Source organism: Sminthopsis crassicaudata, chromosome 4, assembly GCF_048593235.1.
Source record: "Sminthopsis crassicaudata isolate SCR6 chromosome 4, ASM4859323v1, whole genome shotgun sequence".
Taxonomy (NCBI): Eukaryota; Metazoa; Chordata; class Mammalia; order Dasyuromorphia; family Dasyuridae; genus Sminthopsis; species Sminthopsis crassicaudata.
In genome coordinates this window covers 240,728,047-240,746,958 of record NC_133620.1, presented here as the reverse complement: position 1 = coordinate 240,746,958, position 18,912 = coordinate 240,728,047, and the positions used below count along the sequence as shown (strand labels likewise).

General features: G+C 35.0%; 1 protein-coding gene across 2 annotated transcripts; it reads right to left on the bottom strand.

Moving 5' to 3' along the window:
* Nucleotides 1–2,061: 2,061 nt before the first annotated feature.
* Nucleotides 2,062–17,958, bottom strand: CGAS (cyclic GMP-AMP synthase). Of its 2 annotated transcripts, XM_074310491.1 has the most exons (5): nucleotides 16,330–17,939; nucleotides 12,261–12,480; nucleotides 5,573–5,815; nucleotides 3,009–3,111; nucleotides 2,062–2,477 (listed from the first exon to the last, which is right to left on the bottom strand). In XM_074310491.1, the coding sequence occupies exons 1-5, from the start codon at nucleotides 17,737–17,739 to the stop codon at nucleotides 2,129–2,131; spliced, it is 2,325 nt and encodes a 774-aa protein (XP_074166592.1). In that variant the 5' UTR covers nucleotides 17,740–17,939; the 3' UTR covers nucleotides 2,062–2,128. The 2 variants fall into 2 exon arrangements, with proteins under 2 accessions (XP_074166592.1, XP_074166594.1); XM_074310493.1 differs by lacking the exon at nucleotides 5,573–5,815 and having other exon boundaries at nucleotides 16,330–17,958.
* Nucleotides 17,959–18,912: the final 954 nt, after the last annotated feature.

Genomic DNA, 18,912 nt, shown 5'->3' with positions numbered 1-18,912 from the left:
AATTCTCATGTCCATTCAGATGATTCCTAGATCAATTTATCTACCCCATCCTCTCTCCAGTCTCTTGACTTTCAATCTCCTAACTCCAGGTACTTCTTGGACATTTCAAATTGTATGTCCTATAATCATCTTAAACTCAACATCTCTAAAACTGAACCTATCTGTCTTCCCAAACTATAATTATTGTTCTTCTCTAAATTGTAATCGTTTTCTTGGAGCAGGTTTCTTGAGGAGTTTCTGGGAGCAGACTTCCTCTCAGTTCAGTTCCAATAATCCCAAAATGCAGCCAGGAGTTAAAATCCAGATCCTTTATTGTGTCCTTCAAAATTCTGAATCTTTTTTCTGTGCCTGGTTAGCTTTCTTAGAGACCTATCTCTCTCTTTGGTTCCTGAGAGCTCTTGTCCCAGTGTCTCCAGCCAGCACAAAGGTTGAAGTGGGAATGAATCTTGACTCTGCCTCTAAAAGTGTGGGATTGTGGGTTTCTGCCTTGTGAATCTCTCAAAGTCCTCTCCTCTGAAGTTCCCTGAAGTTCTCCTGGGAAGTCCTCTCCTTGACTGAATCCTGACTCTCCATCTTCCTCCTAGAGCTTGTCCTTTTATATGCTCTCTATATGTGTGAAGTCTAATGTGTGAACCAATGAGCGAACTCCTTTAAAGGTATGAACTACTTTAAAGATGTGAACTAAGTACATAAGTACCTTGTAAGAATCCTAATATCAAACTCTCCCTTCTTCCTAACTTTCCTATTATAAGACACAGGCTTACAACTCAGGTGTCATCTTCAACTCTCCACTTCCTCTAACCCTTCACTTTGAATCTATTACCAAGCCCTGTTGATTCTCCTTTTGCATCATCTCTTCTATATGTCCTCTTCTCTCCTGGCACAATAGCAATCCTGGTGTAGGCCCTCATCACATCCCACCTGAACTATTATGATAGCTTTCTTGTGGGTCTCCCTGCCTTATCTCTCCATACTCTATTCCATCCTCTCCTTTTCTACTAAAGTGATCCGGTGATCGATCTTAAGGACAGATCTGATAGATATTATCTCTGCCCCACCATAGTCAATAAATTCCAGTGGTTCCCTGTTACTTCTTAAACAAAATTTAAAAGTCTCTATAGAACTTTTAAAGCCCTTCACAACTTGGTCCCTTCCTACCTTTCAGCCTTCTTAAATATCTATTCAGATCCAATAACAATGGGCTTGCTATTTAATTTATTTACAAACCCTCCATCTCCTGACTGTCTTTTCATTGGCTCTCCTTCATGCCTGGAAGGCCCTTCTTCCTCATTTTCAACTTCTGCTTCCTTCAAGCTTTCAATCCTCCTCAGTGCCTTCCCTCTAAAATTATCTTCTCTATGTTCACTTGACATTTCATGACAAGATTTCTTTGTAGCCAGATTCACATATACAGAAACTATGGTGACTAGAAAAATCTATAACTGATTTTTTTTCTGGGGCCCATTTCCTTCAAAAATCCATTTTTTTTGAGGCTTTGTTCTCTCCTAACTCCCTCAGCACATAAAAGGCATGTGTTACCTTTTAAAATTAATCTTAATTATTTTGTAATTAAGATTACAATTATTACATACTATATGTAATTATATTAACATAATCAGTATAACTATACATATTGTAATTAATATTAGATATTTTATAATATAAATAATTTGTAATTATTTTAGAACACTAAGATCATTTCATACTTTTGCTCTCCCATCATCTCAATATTGAGTTTTCATCATCCTAACAACAGCATTTGGATTTTTAACTATGATTTCTTTACTACTTATTGAATAACTTGTTTTAAAATTCCAACTTAAAAATGGCTACCATTTCAATGACAAATTTTTAAGCTTTTATTTATTAAAGATTTTTGGTTTTGTCCCAGTTTGCTGAAAAACTTTTCTTTACATTGACAAAGCCATTAACAGAACATAGAACATTCTTCTCCATTAATCTTTTTTGTCCCACTTACTTATTTTAAACCCCTTCCCCCATTTTTTGCCCCATCCTACCAAAAAAGAGAATACATCTATTTTCAGAGAAGACAATTCAGTAACAATTGCAGAAATTACTTTATTAAGGTGATAGCAACTGTAAGTCTTGATTCTTTTTAAACATAATCTTATTCATCAAACACTGGAAACATATTGTTTCTTTGAAATTCAATTTGCTTTAACAGAAACATTTGACTGGTTTTGTCAATAAGATCATGACTAAAGAGATTACATTTAGGAATAAAGAAATGTATAAGTTGTTCTATCTGGAGACAATGAAGAAAGTAAGTCACACAGTTATCAAAACACTGTTGTAGATCTTCTTTTTGCCATTGATTGTCATGTGGTTTCTGGACACATAAATGAAAGAAGGCAGTTTTCATGTGATAGGAATGGAATTTCTTTAGCCCCTTGTGGTTCTCAAACTTTTTTTTCAGTTGTTCAAGAAGATATTTCATCAACTTTAAACATGGTTTCCTGTTAATGAAAAAGTAAATGTAAGGCTGGCCCTTTTGCTGTCTTATATTTAATTGTTTTGAGATAATTTTTCCCACAAAAATTTGTAGGTAAGGACTATATCTTATATGGCAGTTCTTACTAAATTGTTGAGAATGGAGCAGATACATAGTATTTATTTGAGAGGAAAGGATGTAGACTGTTTCTTCATACATCAAAGTTTACACAATCTTTCTGAAAGCAAGTTAAGTTTTTCTGATTTAACACTACTTTGTACTGTATTTAAAATCTTAAAACCTGTTTATAATTCCCCTAAATCTAGGCTTAAAGTAAGCTGAATTAACTCTTTAGGGGTACACTAATACTCAAATTTATAGAATAGCCTTAATAGATTTTTAAAAAATCAATTCAGGAAAACACTTGCTACTAAAAGAAACTGATAACCCCAGCAAAAGAGAAAGAATAACAAAGGCAAAACAAAATAAATGGTTCCTGTTCTACATTCTATTGACCATTCCACAAAGCAGTATGAAAACGAGACACATAACTCACCTGCAACATGACATTTTGCCCTTTTCACAGCATTTTTTAGCACTTCCATGATCCTTTAGCATGTCCTTCTCAATGTGTGAGAAGGAAAGCCGCCATATGTTTCCTGAATTTTAAAAAAAGTAAATAAAAAAGTGTCAGTTTACAAAAATATTATATTCCATCTGTATAGGTAAATAACTAATCAATTCTATCCAACTAAACACCCTATCCTAATGTTAGGAAATATCTATTACTTTAATATGCTTTATTTCACACATCTCATCAAAAGTTCAGCAGGTCAGGGTTATTTTACCTAGAATTAAAGAAAACTTGAGAGGTTACCTTGCCTTTTATTTTGACTTGACTGAGATCTGCCACCTTATTAATTAGTGGCAAAATCAATATTAGAACCTAGCCCTCCTGACATTTTGTCCAAAACCATACTATATAACCTCTAATATTTTGAAGACAAGTGAAATTTTAGCAGCTTGGAATTATGTTTTAAATTCATTTGTTTACTTTTGGGGAAGGAGAACAAGAGATAGTGTTCCTAAATCAGTAGATATTTTGTATTTAAGTCATCATTTATGCTGAAACCAACTCATTAAAAAACACAATAATTGTAATTAATATGATAATTATATTATCTATTTACATGTAACCTATTCATGTAATTCATAATTAATATTTATATATAATATGTTATAATTAGTTGGAACTTTTAAAATGTATTTTCACAGCAAAGTGGTACAGTGGATAGCTGGGCCTGAAGTTGGGAGGACCTGGCTTCAAATCCAGACTCAGATATTTTTATAAACTACATAATCCTGGACAAGTAATCTATTTGCCTGTTTCCTTAATTATAAAATGGGGATAATAATATCTGCCTCCCAAGATTGTTGGAAAGATCAAATGAGATATTTGTACAGCACTTAGCATAGTACTGATGTATAGTAGGTACTTAATAAAAATGAGCTTCTTTTTGGTAGGATACTGATGTAAAGATAAGTAGGTTGAAATAGACTATTCTCCCTTGGCCTAACCTAATTAAAACATTCTTAAACCCTATTACAGAATATATGAAGTGAAGCATAACTTTACTTGCTTTCGAAATATATATATAGACATATATATATATATATATATATATATATATATATATATATATATATATATATGTGTGTGTGTGTGTGTGTGTATACACACTTTCTAGCAATCAATCACAGAAAAATGCTGATTACATAAATAGAAAATTTGTGTGACACATAGACTTCTCTGAAAAATTTTTTGGATTTAGAGTACTGAAGGTGGTATGAAGCTAATCAGAGATGTATTTTTTTTAATAACTTTTTATTGACAGAGCATATGCCTGGGTAATTTTTTACAACCTTGCACTCACTTCTGTTCCGACTTTTCCCTTCCCTCCCTCCACCCCCTCCCCTAGATGGCAGGCAGTCCCATACATGTTAATTATGTTATAGTATAGCCTAGATACAATATATGTATGCAGAACTGAACAGTTCTCTTGTTGCACAGGGAGAATTGGATTTAGAAGGTAAAAATAACCTGGGAAGAAAAACAAAAGTGCAAACATTTTACACTCATTTCCCAGCGTTTCTTTTCTGGGTGTGGCTGATTCTGTCCATCATTAATCAATTGGAACTGAATTAGATCTTCTCTGTCGAGGATATCCACTTCCATCAGAATGCATCTAGAGATGTATTCTAATTGCAGCTTTGCTGTTAATTTATTGTGGCCCTGCTTTCTTCCCAGATTTCGGAGAGGTGATGTATCGCAGGTCTAGATTACCTGGCATCCAGAGATCTGGATCTAAATCCATATTCCAACACTTAATTAGTTGTGTAACCATAAGGAAGTCATTTAATTTCTCTTAAGTTGCCATTTCTCCAACTGTGAAAGGTGTATACTACCTTCTTCATAAGTTCATTGGAGGAAAGGATATATAAACGTAAATAAACCATTTGGGAATAAAGATCACTAAGGTGAAGGTAAAAGAAAAATCAAAGAACTACATAAATACAAGTTATTTCCTGTAAGAGGTTTTAACTTGATATTTTAAGAATAAATTCCATTTTAAACAAAAGGAAATTTTGGTGACCCTTTATTATTTCACATTTCATAAAATATGTATTATGTGGTTTCCATGTAGCAATGGCACATAAGACATTTTAGGAGCTTCTCTAACTCAAGTCATTTGCTAAGTAATCAACATGATTTATAAAGTAGTTTTAATAGTTTTCTTTTATTCTAATTATAAGATAAAGACAGAAAGCATCTGAATTATCTCTGACTCTGATTTCATGAAAATATATAAATTTAACAGTGTGAGGAAAAAAAAAGCAGTCAAAATGGCATCACTATTGAAAGGACAGAAAATTACTAACCTATTTCTATCAATACTATTTGGACCAAAAGTTCTTATACTTTTTATGTCATAGACTCTTTTAGTAAAAACCTATGAACCCCTCCTCAGAATCATATTCTTAAATATATAAGCTATAAATATATACATATTACATATATATGCTTGAAATAATGCTAATAGTATTTAATATTGAAAATACCTTGAAAACCATTTCCTTCCTTTACAGGTTTAGGTATAAGATAAACTGGCCAGAATTTATATTTCCTCTTTATTTTTCTTCCTAGCCAGTTTTCAATTGCGAGACCCCCCTGTGTACTTGAGGGCCAGCTGCTCTTCGATTCCAAAGCTAGGACTATGTCCACCGATATTTCTTCAGGTTTTCTAATTAGAAGGGTTACTGCTGGACTTGTAGGCTTTTTTCTCTCCACAGTAATGTCCATTTCTGTTTGAATATTTAAAAGAAAAATATGAAGTTTAATGTGATTCAATAACATTTATTAGATGACTGAGCATTATACTAGACACTGGCACAGAGAAAGAGTTAAGATTATAGACTTCATGGATCTTGCTGTCTCTTAAAGCACTATGGCATATATCAAAATAACTATTCTGATATACTTACATGGAGCTATGATTTGACCAATATGTTAACTTTTTTTCCTAGGGAAAATCACAATCCCTCTGTGTCTATTCATTCTGTGCAATTCTAACTTAACTTTGTTTTCCAACTATGTCTCTTAAGAAGATTCATTCAACACAATGGAGACCTTTCTTTGTATCCCTTTAACATTTACGGAATGCCAATGTCACTTTCTGGCTGTTCATTTACTATCTCTTCACAATTTGTTTCTAAAGAAATAGTGTAGTGATGTAGGTTAAAGATTCCTTTCTAATTCCCAGCCCCAAGAATCCCAATGGGAGATATCTGGGCTTTCCTAACCCCCATTCTAATGATCTGCTCAGGTTTCCCCAACCCCCACAAACAACTTCCTCCTTATCTAAAAACCCAATGAATTCTATTCAATTCTAACCCTGGCGGAAACCAGCCAGGAGCTTGGGACTCCACCCACCTTCAAGATTACCAAAAGCCCCCGTTATAAAAAAGGGGAGCCCTGGAGCCCACTCTCTGCAGGAGCCCCAAACATGGCATCCTTACATCTGCCATGCCAAGGTTCTTGTCCACTCGGCGCCAGCCTGGCCCTGACATCTTTCTACCTTTACCCTTATTTCCAAACTCCAAATAAACCTCTTTTATTAATATAGGTTTTTGGGTCTGTAAATTCCCTTACAGGGCACTCTGCACTGCTACTAGACCTCATTTAACTCTGTATCCTTGTGCCGAATCCAAAGGGGTTGCAGGAGAGCTCTATTTGACTTCCTATATCCCAAACCTGCCACTAGAACTCAATTAACCCTAATTTCATCCAAGTACCCCTTGCCTAACTCTCATCAGTAGCACTTTTAAAGATCCTGAGTTACTTACCCCGACAAAATATTTTACACTTACATGTATGTATATATGTATATACCTATATGTCCATATATACAGATATGTATAGACACACATTTATATACACATATGTATTAGAATTTTTTATACTAAGAGCTTTTGATTTTCAAAATATATGCAAAGATAGTTTTTAACATTCACCCTTGCAAAACCTTGTATTCCAAATTTTTCTCCCTCCCTCTGTACCTCCCCATCTCCCAGACAGCAAATAATCCAATATAAGTTAAACATGTACAATTCCTCTAAATATATTTCCACATTTATCATTATTCTTGAATTGTTAAAGGTGCTATTATCTTTATATAAATAGGTTAGGGAAAATATTTATTGCAAATATGAAAGATAAAATTTTGACATTGCAAATGTATAGCTAACCATCAAACTTTGTGATTCCCATTCAATAACAAATGTTCCTTCCCACCCTCACCATCTCCTCCTCCTCCTCCTCCTCCTAAGAGCAATCCTTTTAACAAAGTGTTGTTTTGCATTCTTTGTGTGTGTGTGTATATATATTACATATATATATACACACACACACACATATATATATATATATGTAAATAACTAGCTAGCTTTCTTTTTCAGGTATACACACCCCTGATAAGATGGCTAGATAGAGGCAACAACCCAGTCACTCTCTTAACATTTCCCCCAAAACAATTTTGAAATAACACTTAAAACTGAATTTTGGAGCAGCATAACCAACAAAAAATCAATGAGAGTTTTTTTTTGTAAAAGCATTGTCTATGATCCTTTGCATTCATTTGGAATCTTTCTTTCTTTGAAATATCTTGAAAATCAATCCCTCAGTAACTTAAAATGATATCACTTCCATCTTAGATTTGGTGAGAATAATGAACTGTGACTTTCTGACTTTATTTCCTTAAGTGCCAGTTGCCACTTTTTCATATAAAGGAGTTGTTCTTTGAATTCCAAGATCTAATAACAGAAAAGAGGTCAATTACAAAGCAGTAAGCTAACTATAAAAATTGAGCTGCTTCCAAAAAAACTGGAAGCAAAGTAGATTCCCATTAACCGGGGAATGACTAAAAGCAAAGTGTTACCTAAATGTAATGGAATATTACATGTGCTGAATACAGAAAAACATGGAAAGATTTACATGAACTAATGCAAAGTAAAGCAAACAGATGCAGGAAAACAGTATATACAATCACTACAACAATGGAAATGGAGGGGGAAAAGTCATAACACAAGACCTAAAGAAAAATGTTATTCACAGTAGAATCAAAGGAATGGCTAATGGGAAATTCCTAAAAGTGCTTATACCTCAGGTCTTTATATATTATGTCTTCCAAGTTGCCCCAAGGATGATGTTACTCCATTTAAAGAGATTATTTAATTCAGGAAAAGCAAGAAGGCATCTTTTTATGATGCCTTCAGACATAATTAAGCTGTCAGTTCTCTGTAACCTCTTGCCATTGGAACCCTTGTGACCAGGTTGATGTTTTGATGGTTAGGTCAAACTCTCATTCAGAAAGAAGACTCTGAAATGTTTCAAGGTTTAAGACAATTAGCAATAAGTAGCAGCATTTGGAAGACTTCACATCTATAGGGAATCTCTCTTTAATTTAACCTGTGCTGCATATCCTTCATGACAATGGTGAACATTGATGAGCATCCATCCATCTGCTATATATGTTATTTTGTTATTGATCAGATAATTGTTAAACTATGTTCTCTTGTTTGTTATATTGTTAATGGACTTTTGAATTATTTTGCAATGCCCTTTTAGAAGAAGGGAGCCTTTATGGTTCTGTTCAAAGGAGCTATGAGATCATAACTAATGAAAATCTTAATAGAAAAGTGATCGAGTGAAATATCTATTCCATAATCAACTGTCGGTGTGAAATAAAATCATTTGGTTAGAACAAATATCAAAATAAGTAATAAATTAGAAGAAAATAAAAAGATGAGGAGAAGACATTGTATGCATCGAACAACTCCAACCCAGTGGTTTAAATTATCAACTCTGAAAAGTAGTTAAAAGTAAAGATATTGCTTTGAGAAAGATATTAGTAAAATTAATCAATACATTTAAAATATAGCAATAAATTCAATGTTCCACATCTTGAACTTAGCACCTCTCTATATGAGTTGAGAGGGAGATGTCTTCTTATGTTGTTTCTTTGGGGTCTTGCTTATTCTGTCATTCCCTGTTATAATCTCAGTGTGGACATGCAATGCTATTATATCTGCTTAGATATCTTCAAGGATATCAGTCCTATGTCATATCATGACCCTCCTTTTTGTTTGTCCAAAGCCTCCTGTGACAACATAGCTTATTGACTACACAAAATTCTGGACAAACACTACAGCCTTTAAAATATACCTGATGAAAACCTAAGTGAAATAGGTGACTAGCCAAGAACCCTCATCCTGACTGTCCAGTTTTCCTTTCTTTCATCTTATGCATATGTGTATATATCTATCTGTGTATATTCATATACATGCATCTTTTCCCCTTTTATGATCTGTCTTCTCCCTCTTTTATTCAAGACGCTCTTTCATAGATTGTTTTTCCTTTCTTTTTAAAGGAAAAAAATAATTTTATTCAAAAAAGAGAAGTTTTTTTTTTAACATTTTTATTGTACACAGTAACAACATGATTATGCAATAATCAATTGTGATGGCCTTGGCTCTTTTCAATAATGTATTTATTCCTATGCCCAAAGGGCTATAAAACTGTGTATACCTCTTTAATCCAACAGTGTCTCTATTGGGCCTACATCCCAAAAAGATCACAAAAAAGGGAAAAGGATCCATGTGCAAAACTGTTTGTGGCAGCCCTTTTTGTAATGGTAAGGAACTGGAAACTGACTGGATGCCCATCAGTTGGAGAATGGCTGAATAAGTTATAGTATATGAATGTTATGGAATATTATTGTTCCATAAGAAATGATGAGCAGGGTGATTTCAGAAAAGTCTGGAAAGACTTAGATGAACTGAGCAGAATCAGGAGAACATTGTACACCATAACAAGATTATATGGTGATCAACTCTGAAGGACATGGCTCTTTTCAACAATGTAGTGTGCTTCATGGCAATTCCAAGAGACTTGTGATGGAAAGTGCCAACCACAACCACAAAAAGAACTATGGATCCTGAATATGGATCAAAGCATTGTATTTTTACTTTTGTTGTCATTGTTATTTGTTTGCTTTGTTTTTTCTTTCCTTTCTTGTGTGTTTTCCCTTTTGATCTGATTTTTTTTTTGTACAACATGACAAATACAGAAATCTATTTAGAAGAATCACATACATTTAACCTATATTAGATTGTTTGTCATTTGGGGTGAGGAAGAGGGAAGGAAATTTTGAAATATAAGGTTTTGCAAAGATGAATATTGGGAACTATCTTTTCATGTATTTGGAAAACTAAAATACTACAAAAAATTTTTTTTAAAAAACCCAAACCCTAATGCTCTGGTCAAGCCATATCATTGTTGTATAAATTATAATATACATTAATAATTAATATTACTAATGTAATAATAAATTATGTCTTTTAAAAATTATTTTCTAAATTATGATTTGCTATTAGACGTACACCATTCATCAGTACATGTATCTTGACTAAACTCTGTAAATAGACAGTAATTTGGACCCAGAATTAAGTGGGTTAAGGGGAATGAAAAGGAATTGCCTTTGGGAAAGTTCAGATTCATTAATGACCCCAGACTTTTTGCAGAAACAAAGATCCATATTTTTAGTACTAATAGTCTTCTGGTATTATTTTATGGTTGTGATTCATAGAATACTATAATCTATGAAAAATTTAGACTGAGTATTGTTCACAGAGTAATAGAGAAATACCTACATTATGCAATATATAATAAATACAGAAATACAAAGAAGTAGTATAAAAAATGGCATCCCTCAAAAAATATAATCAAAAAAAGAAGCTGGGCTGATCAAAAAAGTGAGATATAACCAGAAGACAGCCAGGGTGAACCACTGATATCTTTGTGAAGTTAAAAGAAAGTAAAGAAGGTCTTCAGCATATTTAATTGCTTCCTATTCACACATGCACTTCTGTGAAGACGAAAAATAAGTATCACAGGACAAGCAAATACAGATAAGTTGTGCTACACAGTGCTGGAGGCAACATGAAAATCAATGAAGTCACAGTATGATCTCATTTGGCATCTACCATATCTAGAAACTCTTTATTCTTGAAGAAAATATTCATGATGCTAAGTGTAATGCTTCTGAGTAGTCTACATTTCTTTGAACATTTTCATTTCTTTATTTTGAACCATTTTATATAACTTAATTTGAACTTTATTTGCTAGGCAGAAGGGTTTTGAGCAGAAGAGTGACAAAATCTATGCATGATAAAAATTAGTCTGGCAGTGATATGAAGAAATGATTGAAAAGGAAAAATGGAAGCAAAAAATTCTCTTTGAAAGTTTTTTCATTACTACAAGGAAGTAGTAATTATGTCTTTTATTAGTATAGTGATGGAGAGAATAGAAAAGAGATATGATAAATATTGTGGAGATAGGACTGACAGGCTTTAGTAATTAATTGGATATAAGAAGTTAAGAAAAAGGAAGCATGAAAGATTTAGTGCCAAAGTTTCGAACGTGTGAGGTTGGGAAAATATAACCAGAATGAGTAAATAGTTATCAGTATCATGCTCTAGAAAGATGAACAATAAAAACTAAAATAAACCATTGAAAATTGCAATTAGGAAATCACAAAACAACTATAGAGACAGCCTCTCATGAGAATAGTATAATTGAAATGTTTTTCCTCACTATTCCCTCTAGCAATACCCAACAGTACCTTACTCTATAATAAACGACTGCAGTCAATTAATATAAATTAATATATTGGCCTTATTTAAAAATATATCTCCTTCTGGACCTACTATGCACCACCTATTTGCCAACAGGCAGAAGATATGTATAAATAACATCTATTTTACTTTATTTTTGGAAAGGAAAAAAAAAAGTCTTATAACAAATAAGCAAATTCAAGCAAAACAAATCCACTCTGTAGCCATGTCCAAAAATATGTCTCTATAATTCTATGTCCATAGAAGGAAGTTGAAGAATTGGGTAATCAGAATGGGGGAGACCTTATAAACATTCTAAAGCCTCCTAAGGAAGAGGAAAAATCCACTAACCAATGCTGAAGTCATTGAGAAATGATTTTAAACAATTTCTTATGGAACTATAAAAAGAAAACCAACCACACAATATATTTGTTATGATATTTCCTGGCAAGGCTATGAAGATGAGTTACTATTTAAATGTTATGTGTTACTTAATTGTATGATCATAATAAAAGGCAAAGAACCAATATAATCTGGACAAGCAAATTTTTAAGAACAGAGAATACTAACTTCTTACCTTTCATATGTGTTACTTCTTCCTTAATTAGTTTCCTAAATTGAGACTGCAACTTAGAAGCTGATAATATTTCATTATCTAAAAATTTGTTCAGAGGGTTTCCTTTTGGATTTCTTTTAAATTTCACAAAATGAAATGCACCACTGTTATCATATTCTTCTAGTTTAACTCTAGAAACTTTCAGTTTAAGCATGACATCAAATTCATTTGGAACAGAAATCTGTGAAACAGCAAAAAATAAAATAAAATAAAATTACATTGATATGAATGATGTATTTTTAATGTTTTGATAAGTTACCAAAAATTAATTTTCCTTAGAATTTCCATTTACTAATTCAATTTTTAAAATTCCTAAAATTAAAATTTTATCACACAAGATTTTGTCTATAAATCAGTTTTTATGGGTTTAATGTCCCATAATTTTTTCCCAGAGGAATTAAGCTAATAAAATGAGCTAGGACCTTAAATAAATTTTCATTTATTCTTTTTTTGCTCCTCACTATAGAAGGAATCATGTTCTTCATTTGTGAAAATAGTACTAACGACCCACCATATTGCCAAAATCTAGATCTCAAGTTGTTGTTTTTATTTTTAAGATAGACTTACCCATGTCATCACCCTTCCTTGAACGAGCAGCCCTAGATATATGATGGAACAAATTTTCTTTTTCTTTAATCTTTTGCTCTCCTCCTTGGTGTTCAATATAAGTCTGCAGGTGTTCAATATAGGTCTGCAGGTGTCCATGCCCATAAGGAGGTTAGATGGATCATTGGAAAGAGTCAAAAGAATAGAGTTCACCACTCTTTCTGTTGTTGCTTGCTTACATTTTCCCAGGTTATTTTTACCTTTTTTATAAATCTTATTTTTCTTGTGTAGACAACTGTATACATATGTATATATACATATACATATACATATATACTACCCATTTTTAAAAGTCTAACTCAAAGATTATCTTACACATAAAATATTCTCTAGTTCCAGAGAGATGTTTTATTTCTTTCATTTGAAATCCTGTAGCATTTTAAACCATTTTTCTGGTACCCTATCCTATGTATCCTCTCTAGGATTATTTGTGCACACATCTTATCTTTCTGCTAGCTTAGGTTCATATATTTAGAATTCAAGGGAACAAGAAACTTAAAGATCATGTTTCTCCCACCCACTAGGAGTCTGTAGTTTGCTTTTGCTTTATTCATCTTTACATCCCCTATTTTAACTAGCACAATACTTTACATATCATGTGCTCAATAATTTGTTGAATGAATGAACAGGTCAATTAGAAGTGATTTCCATCTCATCATATAATTGCTAGATTATAATAATAATAATAACACCTCACATTTGTGTAGTGCTTTAAAATATATGAAGCTCTTTACAAATATTTTCTCATTTGATTTATATAACTAGGGCTTGCTGTGTTCATCCTCAATCAATAAATGTGCATTTTATATCAACTATGTGCTAATCCCTGGAGATACAAGTATAACAATGAAACAAGAATGTATATTCCATTGGGGAAGACACAAACTGCATATGAAAATATATCCAATATTTGTGTGTATATGTATAAAACATAAATGGGCACCATGGAATCAGCTCTAACTGCCTTTAACAGCAAATTGTTAAATTTTCAGTGTGAACATTTACTCCTCAAAAATCAGCAATCCCTACAAATCAAGGCTTGATTTACTGTTTGGTTAATTGTCTACGGTAGACGTCAGGAGATTATTTATTATGAATTTATTATTATTTATTTAATTATATATTTATTATTATGAATTTTAAAAACATATATAACCTTCCTCCAAGGATTAATAAATATTCACTAGTACCCCTTTGAGTACAAATATAATATATGTATATATGTATGTATATGTGTGTGTAAATAAATATAAAGTAAAAAATGCAAACATATGCAAAGTAATTAAGTGCAAGAGTTGAAAAGGTAGAATAACAGCAGGAGAATCAAGAAGGACTTCACACATGGCATGGTGATTGAGCATTATCTTAAAGAGAAGATAAAGTAAGGTAAGAAGAAAGCAAAGGTAAAAAGGTAGGGGAGGTGGTGATGGGTATGGCCAGTGGGAAATGGAATATCACATATGATGAACGAATAAAAAGCTAGTTTGGCTATATTGTAAAGTGTGAAAGGGAGCATAGCTAGGGCTAGAAAGATAGGTGGAGGCTAAGCTGTGAAGGGATTTTTAAAAGCTAAACATTTGGGTTTATAGTTACCCTTGAGACAATAGGAAACCACTAGAGTTGATGAAATAGGGGAGTTACATGGTAAGATATAAATTTAAATTACATTACTTTGGGAACTGGGTATGGAATAGAGTGGAATGATGAGAAACTTGTCACAGGGAGACCAATTAGGGAGCAGCTTCAATAATCTAAGAGATGATGAGGCCCTGAACATAGACGATAATTTTGAGTGAAGGGGTCGGATGTGAGAAATTTTGTAAAGGTTGAAATAACTAAATTTGATAATTAAATATAATGAGTGAGGAAGAATGAGGACTGTGGGTGGAATAATGCTAAGATTCTGAACCTAAGAAACTAGAAGAAAAACTTTAAAAGAAATAGGGAAATTCAGAAGAGGGGAAGTTTTGAGGGGCAAGATAATGAGTTCAGTTTTTAGACATGTTGAGCTTAAAATGTTTCTAGGGCATCCAGTTTGAAATGTACAACAAGCAATTGGTGATATGTAATTGAAACTCAGGGAAGCAACAACTATTAAATATGTGGATCATTTTGATGATATGCAAATTATTAAAGCCAGTCCAGCTGAATCCAATCTTCTTTTATAATTAAATCCTCCATATCTAAACATGAGCCATAGAAACTCTTCATTTGAGAAGGGTGGCAGCAGAAGTATCACTGGCTCCAGGAAAAACAGGTGCCACCTTTTCCCACTCCCTATCAAGGATGAAAATCATAAGGTTTAGGATAAAAAGTGAGTTCAGGGTTTATTCCGGTCTAACCTCTAATGTAGTGAGAAAACAGCGGTCGGGAGAGAACTTTGTATTAAATCCTGCCCTGAGGTTCACTAATTGTGTGACTAAGGAAAAGGAGGAGAAAAAGCCCTTAACCCGTCAGTGCCCCCAGGCCTCTAAAATGGACTTGTTGCAAGTGAATTTAACAAAAGGACAAACTGAGACAGATCTCTACACAAGATAACATTTCTTAGCAAGACCTCTACCTATCAGTAGGTGAGTTAATGACTTGTCTCCACTAGCCAAAGCCCTTAAGCATATGGACAGCTCCCTTTTTTCTGGTTTTGGGGAGTACAGAATAAAGAAGGAACAAAGTAGATGAAATCATGGGATTAAGTGGCAACATGATTGGTTACAGATCTGAGACCCAGAGAACAACATGATTGGTTGGAAATTTGGTAATGAGAACTGCAAATCTTCCCTGCCCCCCCCCCCCAGGCTCATTGTTTGAGTTCAAGTGCAAGACTACAGGCAGATTTATGTATGACAAACCAAACATTCTTGAAGAATAACTTGGTAAAGATACCAGATCCAAACTCTTTCTGTTCACACACTCTGCAAGGTTAGCAAAATTCATTTAGAGGAGATAATGGATTTTGGAACTTAACCCATTACAGGCCAACTGAACTCTAAACCAAGTTCAGAAACAAAGAACTATGATTTAGGCAGTTATAGGATAAAAGCAATTAATTGTAAACAGAATCATAAGAAAACAATATAAGATGAAATTGGGGGGGGGAAGCAATTAGGGTGAAGTGACTTGCTCAACCCAGGAGCAAACGACTTGCTCAACAGGCAATTAAGTATCAAGCATATGTGAACTATTTCCCGTTCAAAATCCAGCTTTCGTTCGTCGATCTCCCGTGGAGAAATGAGCAGCTACAATGCAAAGGAGGCAACGGGAAGTTTTGTTTTTGGTGAAAAGGGACCTACAGAGAGCCAGGGGTAATGCATGTAAAGTATAAGGATAGCATAAAGCAAAACATTTTGCAAAGGTTAAAGATCTTTAAGGAAGCTATTATCATTCTCTATGGGGAGGTAAGGGATAAGCAAACCCATTGTCAACTCACCTTAACCAGCTCGTAGTAGCTGCCTGTGCGCAGCGCCTCAATGCCCCTGAAGGCCGAGTCATAGAGAGGTAGCTTCTGTAGCAGCTGGTGCACGACTTTATTCACCAACTTGGAGGCTTTAGATACATCCTGACTCCGCAGTCTCAGATTATGCGCTACAGTCGTTGGTTTCCAGTCATCAGAGTTCTGGCGGAGGACCTTCTTATTAAGGTTCGCAGGATCCCTCTTTTTCTTGGGCAAGGTTCCCGGCTCGCTGGATGGGGACGTCGCGACACCAAGGGACTGATCCTCCTTGAGCACCGGTCTCCTGTCCCGCAGTGTATGTCCGTCCTCTGGGTGGGGAAGCCCCTTCTTACCGGACTGAGACTCCGGGGCCCTGACCGGGAGTTTCTCCTGGACGACTGGAGGTTGTTTCTCCTGGACGACTGGAGGTTGTTTCTCCTGGACTACAGGAGGTTGTTTCTCCCGTTTTATAGAAGGTTGTTTCTCCCGTTTTACAGAAGGTTGTTTCTCCTGGACTACAGGAGGTTGTTTCTCCCGGACTACAGGAGGTTGTTCCTCCCGTCTTACAGAAGGTTGTTTCTCCCGTTTTACAGAAGGTTGTTTCTCCTGGACTACAGGAGGTTGTTTCTCCCGGACTACAGGAGGTTGTTCCTCCCGTCTTACAGAAGGTTGTTTCTCCCGTTTTACAGAAGGTTGTTTCTCCTGGACTACAGGAGGTTGTTTCTCCCGGACTACAGGAGGTTGTTCCTCCCGTCTTACAGAAGGTTGTTTCTCCCGTTTTACAGAAGGTTGTTTCTCCTGGACTACAGGAGGTTGTTTCTCCCGGACTACAGGAGATTGTTCCTCCCGTCTTACAGAAGGTTGTTTCTCCCGTTTTACAGAAGGTTGTTTCTCCTGGACTACAGGAGGTTGTTTCTCCCGGACTACAGGAGGTTGTTTCTCCTGGACTACAGGAGGTTGTTTCTCCCGTTTTACAGAAGGTTGTTTCTCCTGGACTACAGGAGGTTGTTTCTCCCGTTTTACAGAAGGTTGTTTCTCCTGGACTACAGGAGGTTGTTTCTCCTGGACTACAGGAGGTTGTTTCTCCCGTTTTACAGGAGGTTGTTTCTCCCGTCTTACAGAAGGTTGTTTCTCCCGTCTTACAGGAGGTTGTTTTTCCTGGACTACAGGAGGTTGTTTCTCCCGTTTTACAGAAGGTTGTTTCTCCCGCCTTACAGGGGGTTTCTTCTCCCGCAGACTTTCCGAACCACCAGAGCAGGAGCCTTGCCTTGGAGCGGCGTCCTTAAGATCGGGGGCAGCCTGAGAGGGAACGCTCGGAGCCCGGGTTCCTGCTGCCTGCGACTTGCCGGAACCTCGGGTTGAACTCTTGCGCTCGGGTGCTGGAGCCTTTGTCACTCTCCCCTCCATCCCAGACCATTCAAATTTTCTCGGATCTCTCGCCTTCGAGTCTCTCGGAGAAAAAGGCTTTCCTGGAAGAGGCGGGAGTGGGAAGGACTGAAGCAAAGGGGTGAGGTGGAAGGGTAGATTCTAAGGAAATGAAACTTACGAAACTTGGAGGGAAGTCTGCTGCACAAGGACGTAGTCAAAAGGGAAACCCCCAGTTATTCTCTAAGATTCCTTCATTGAGTAATTAACTGGGATGAGGTAAAATAGTTATACAATAAACTTTATAACTTTTTCATAACTCAAAAACCCCCACTTAATAAGCAGTACAGTTTGATTTTGGAGTAGTAAGATTTTAACACATCCTTTTATTCTTCATCATGGAATCACACTCAGCAAAATGTATATTAAACATATCTTGACATAGTTAATTTTTCCAAGTCTAATCTTGATTTTAGAGCATGGGCTTTCTCATTTAAAATACATTTTACTAGTATCTTTTTGTTTTTCCATTCCAGATTTCCCCGTATACTCTTTTCTCTTTCCCCCTCTCTCTTATAGATTAAAAAAAAAAATTAACAAAACTGATCAATACATTGAAAAAAAATTGAGGTTATGTGCAATGTTCAACATCCTTTCTCATCCCTGGGACATCTGGATAGCACAGTGGATAAAATACTGGCCCTGGAATCAGGACCACCTATACCCTCCTCACCTCTGTGAAATATTAAAGAAAGGAAGTCTTCTTCCCCCCCCTCACAATTTTTAAACATTCTGATCCAATCATTCTGGAGAGCAATTTGGAACTCTGCCCGTGGAGCTATCAAAATATGCATACCTAAAAAAAAAAAAAAATCATACCTTTTCATCTGTCACTGTCTCTACTAGGTCTGTATTCCAAAAAAAATCATAAAAAAGGAGGAAAGACTCACATGTGCAAAAATGTTTGTAGCAATCCTTTTTGTAGTGGCAAAGAATGAAATTGAATGGATGCTCGAGTTGGGGAATGGATGAATAAGTTAGGATATTTGAATGTAATGGAATAATATTGTTCTATAAGAAATGATGAGCAAACTGATTTCAAAAAATCCTGGAAAGACTTGCATGAATTGATGATGAATAAAGTGAGTAAAACCAAGAGAACATTATACATTTCATCATTAGTCTTTTGGGATCATCCTGGATCATTGTGTTGAT

Excerpts from the sequence above, each read along its gene's own strand:
- CGAS (XM_074310491.1), bottom strand. The coding sequence starts at position 17,739 with ATGGAGGGGAGAGTGACAAAGGCTCCAGCACCCGAGCGCAAGAGTTCA. Across the intron at positions 5,816-12,260 it reads AGAAGTAACACATATGAAAG|AAATGGACATTACTGTGGAG; the intron begins GTAAGAAGTTAG and ends ATATTCAAACAG. Across the intron at positions 2,478-3,008 it reads GGCAAAATGTCATGTTGCAG|GAAACCATGTTTAAAGTTGA; the intron begins GTGAGTTATGTG and ends TTTCATTAACAG.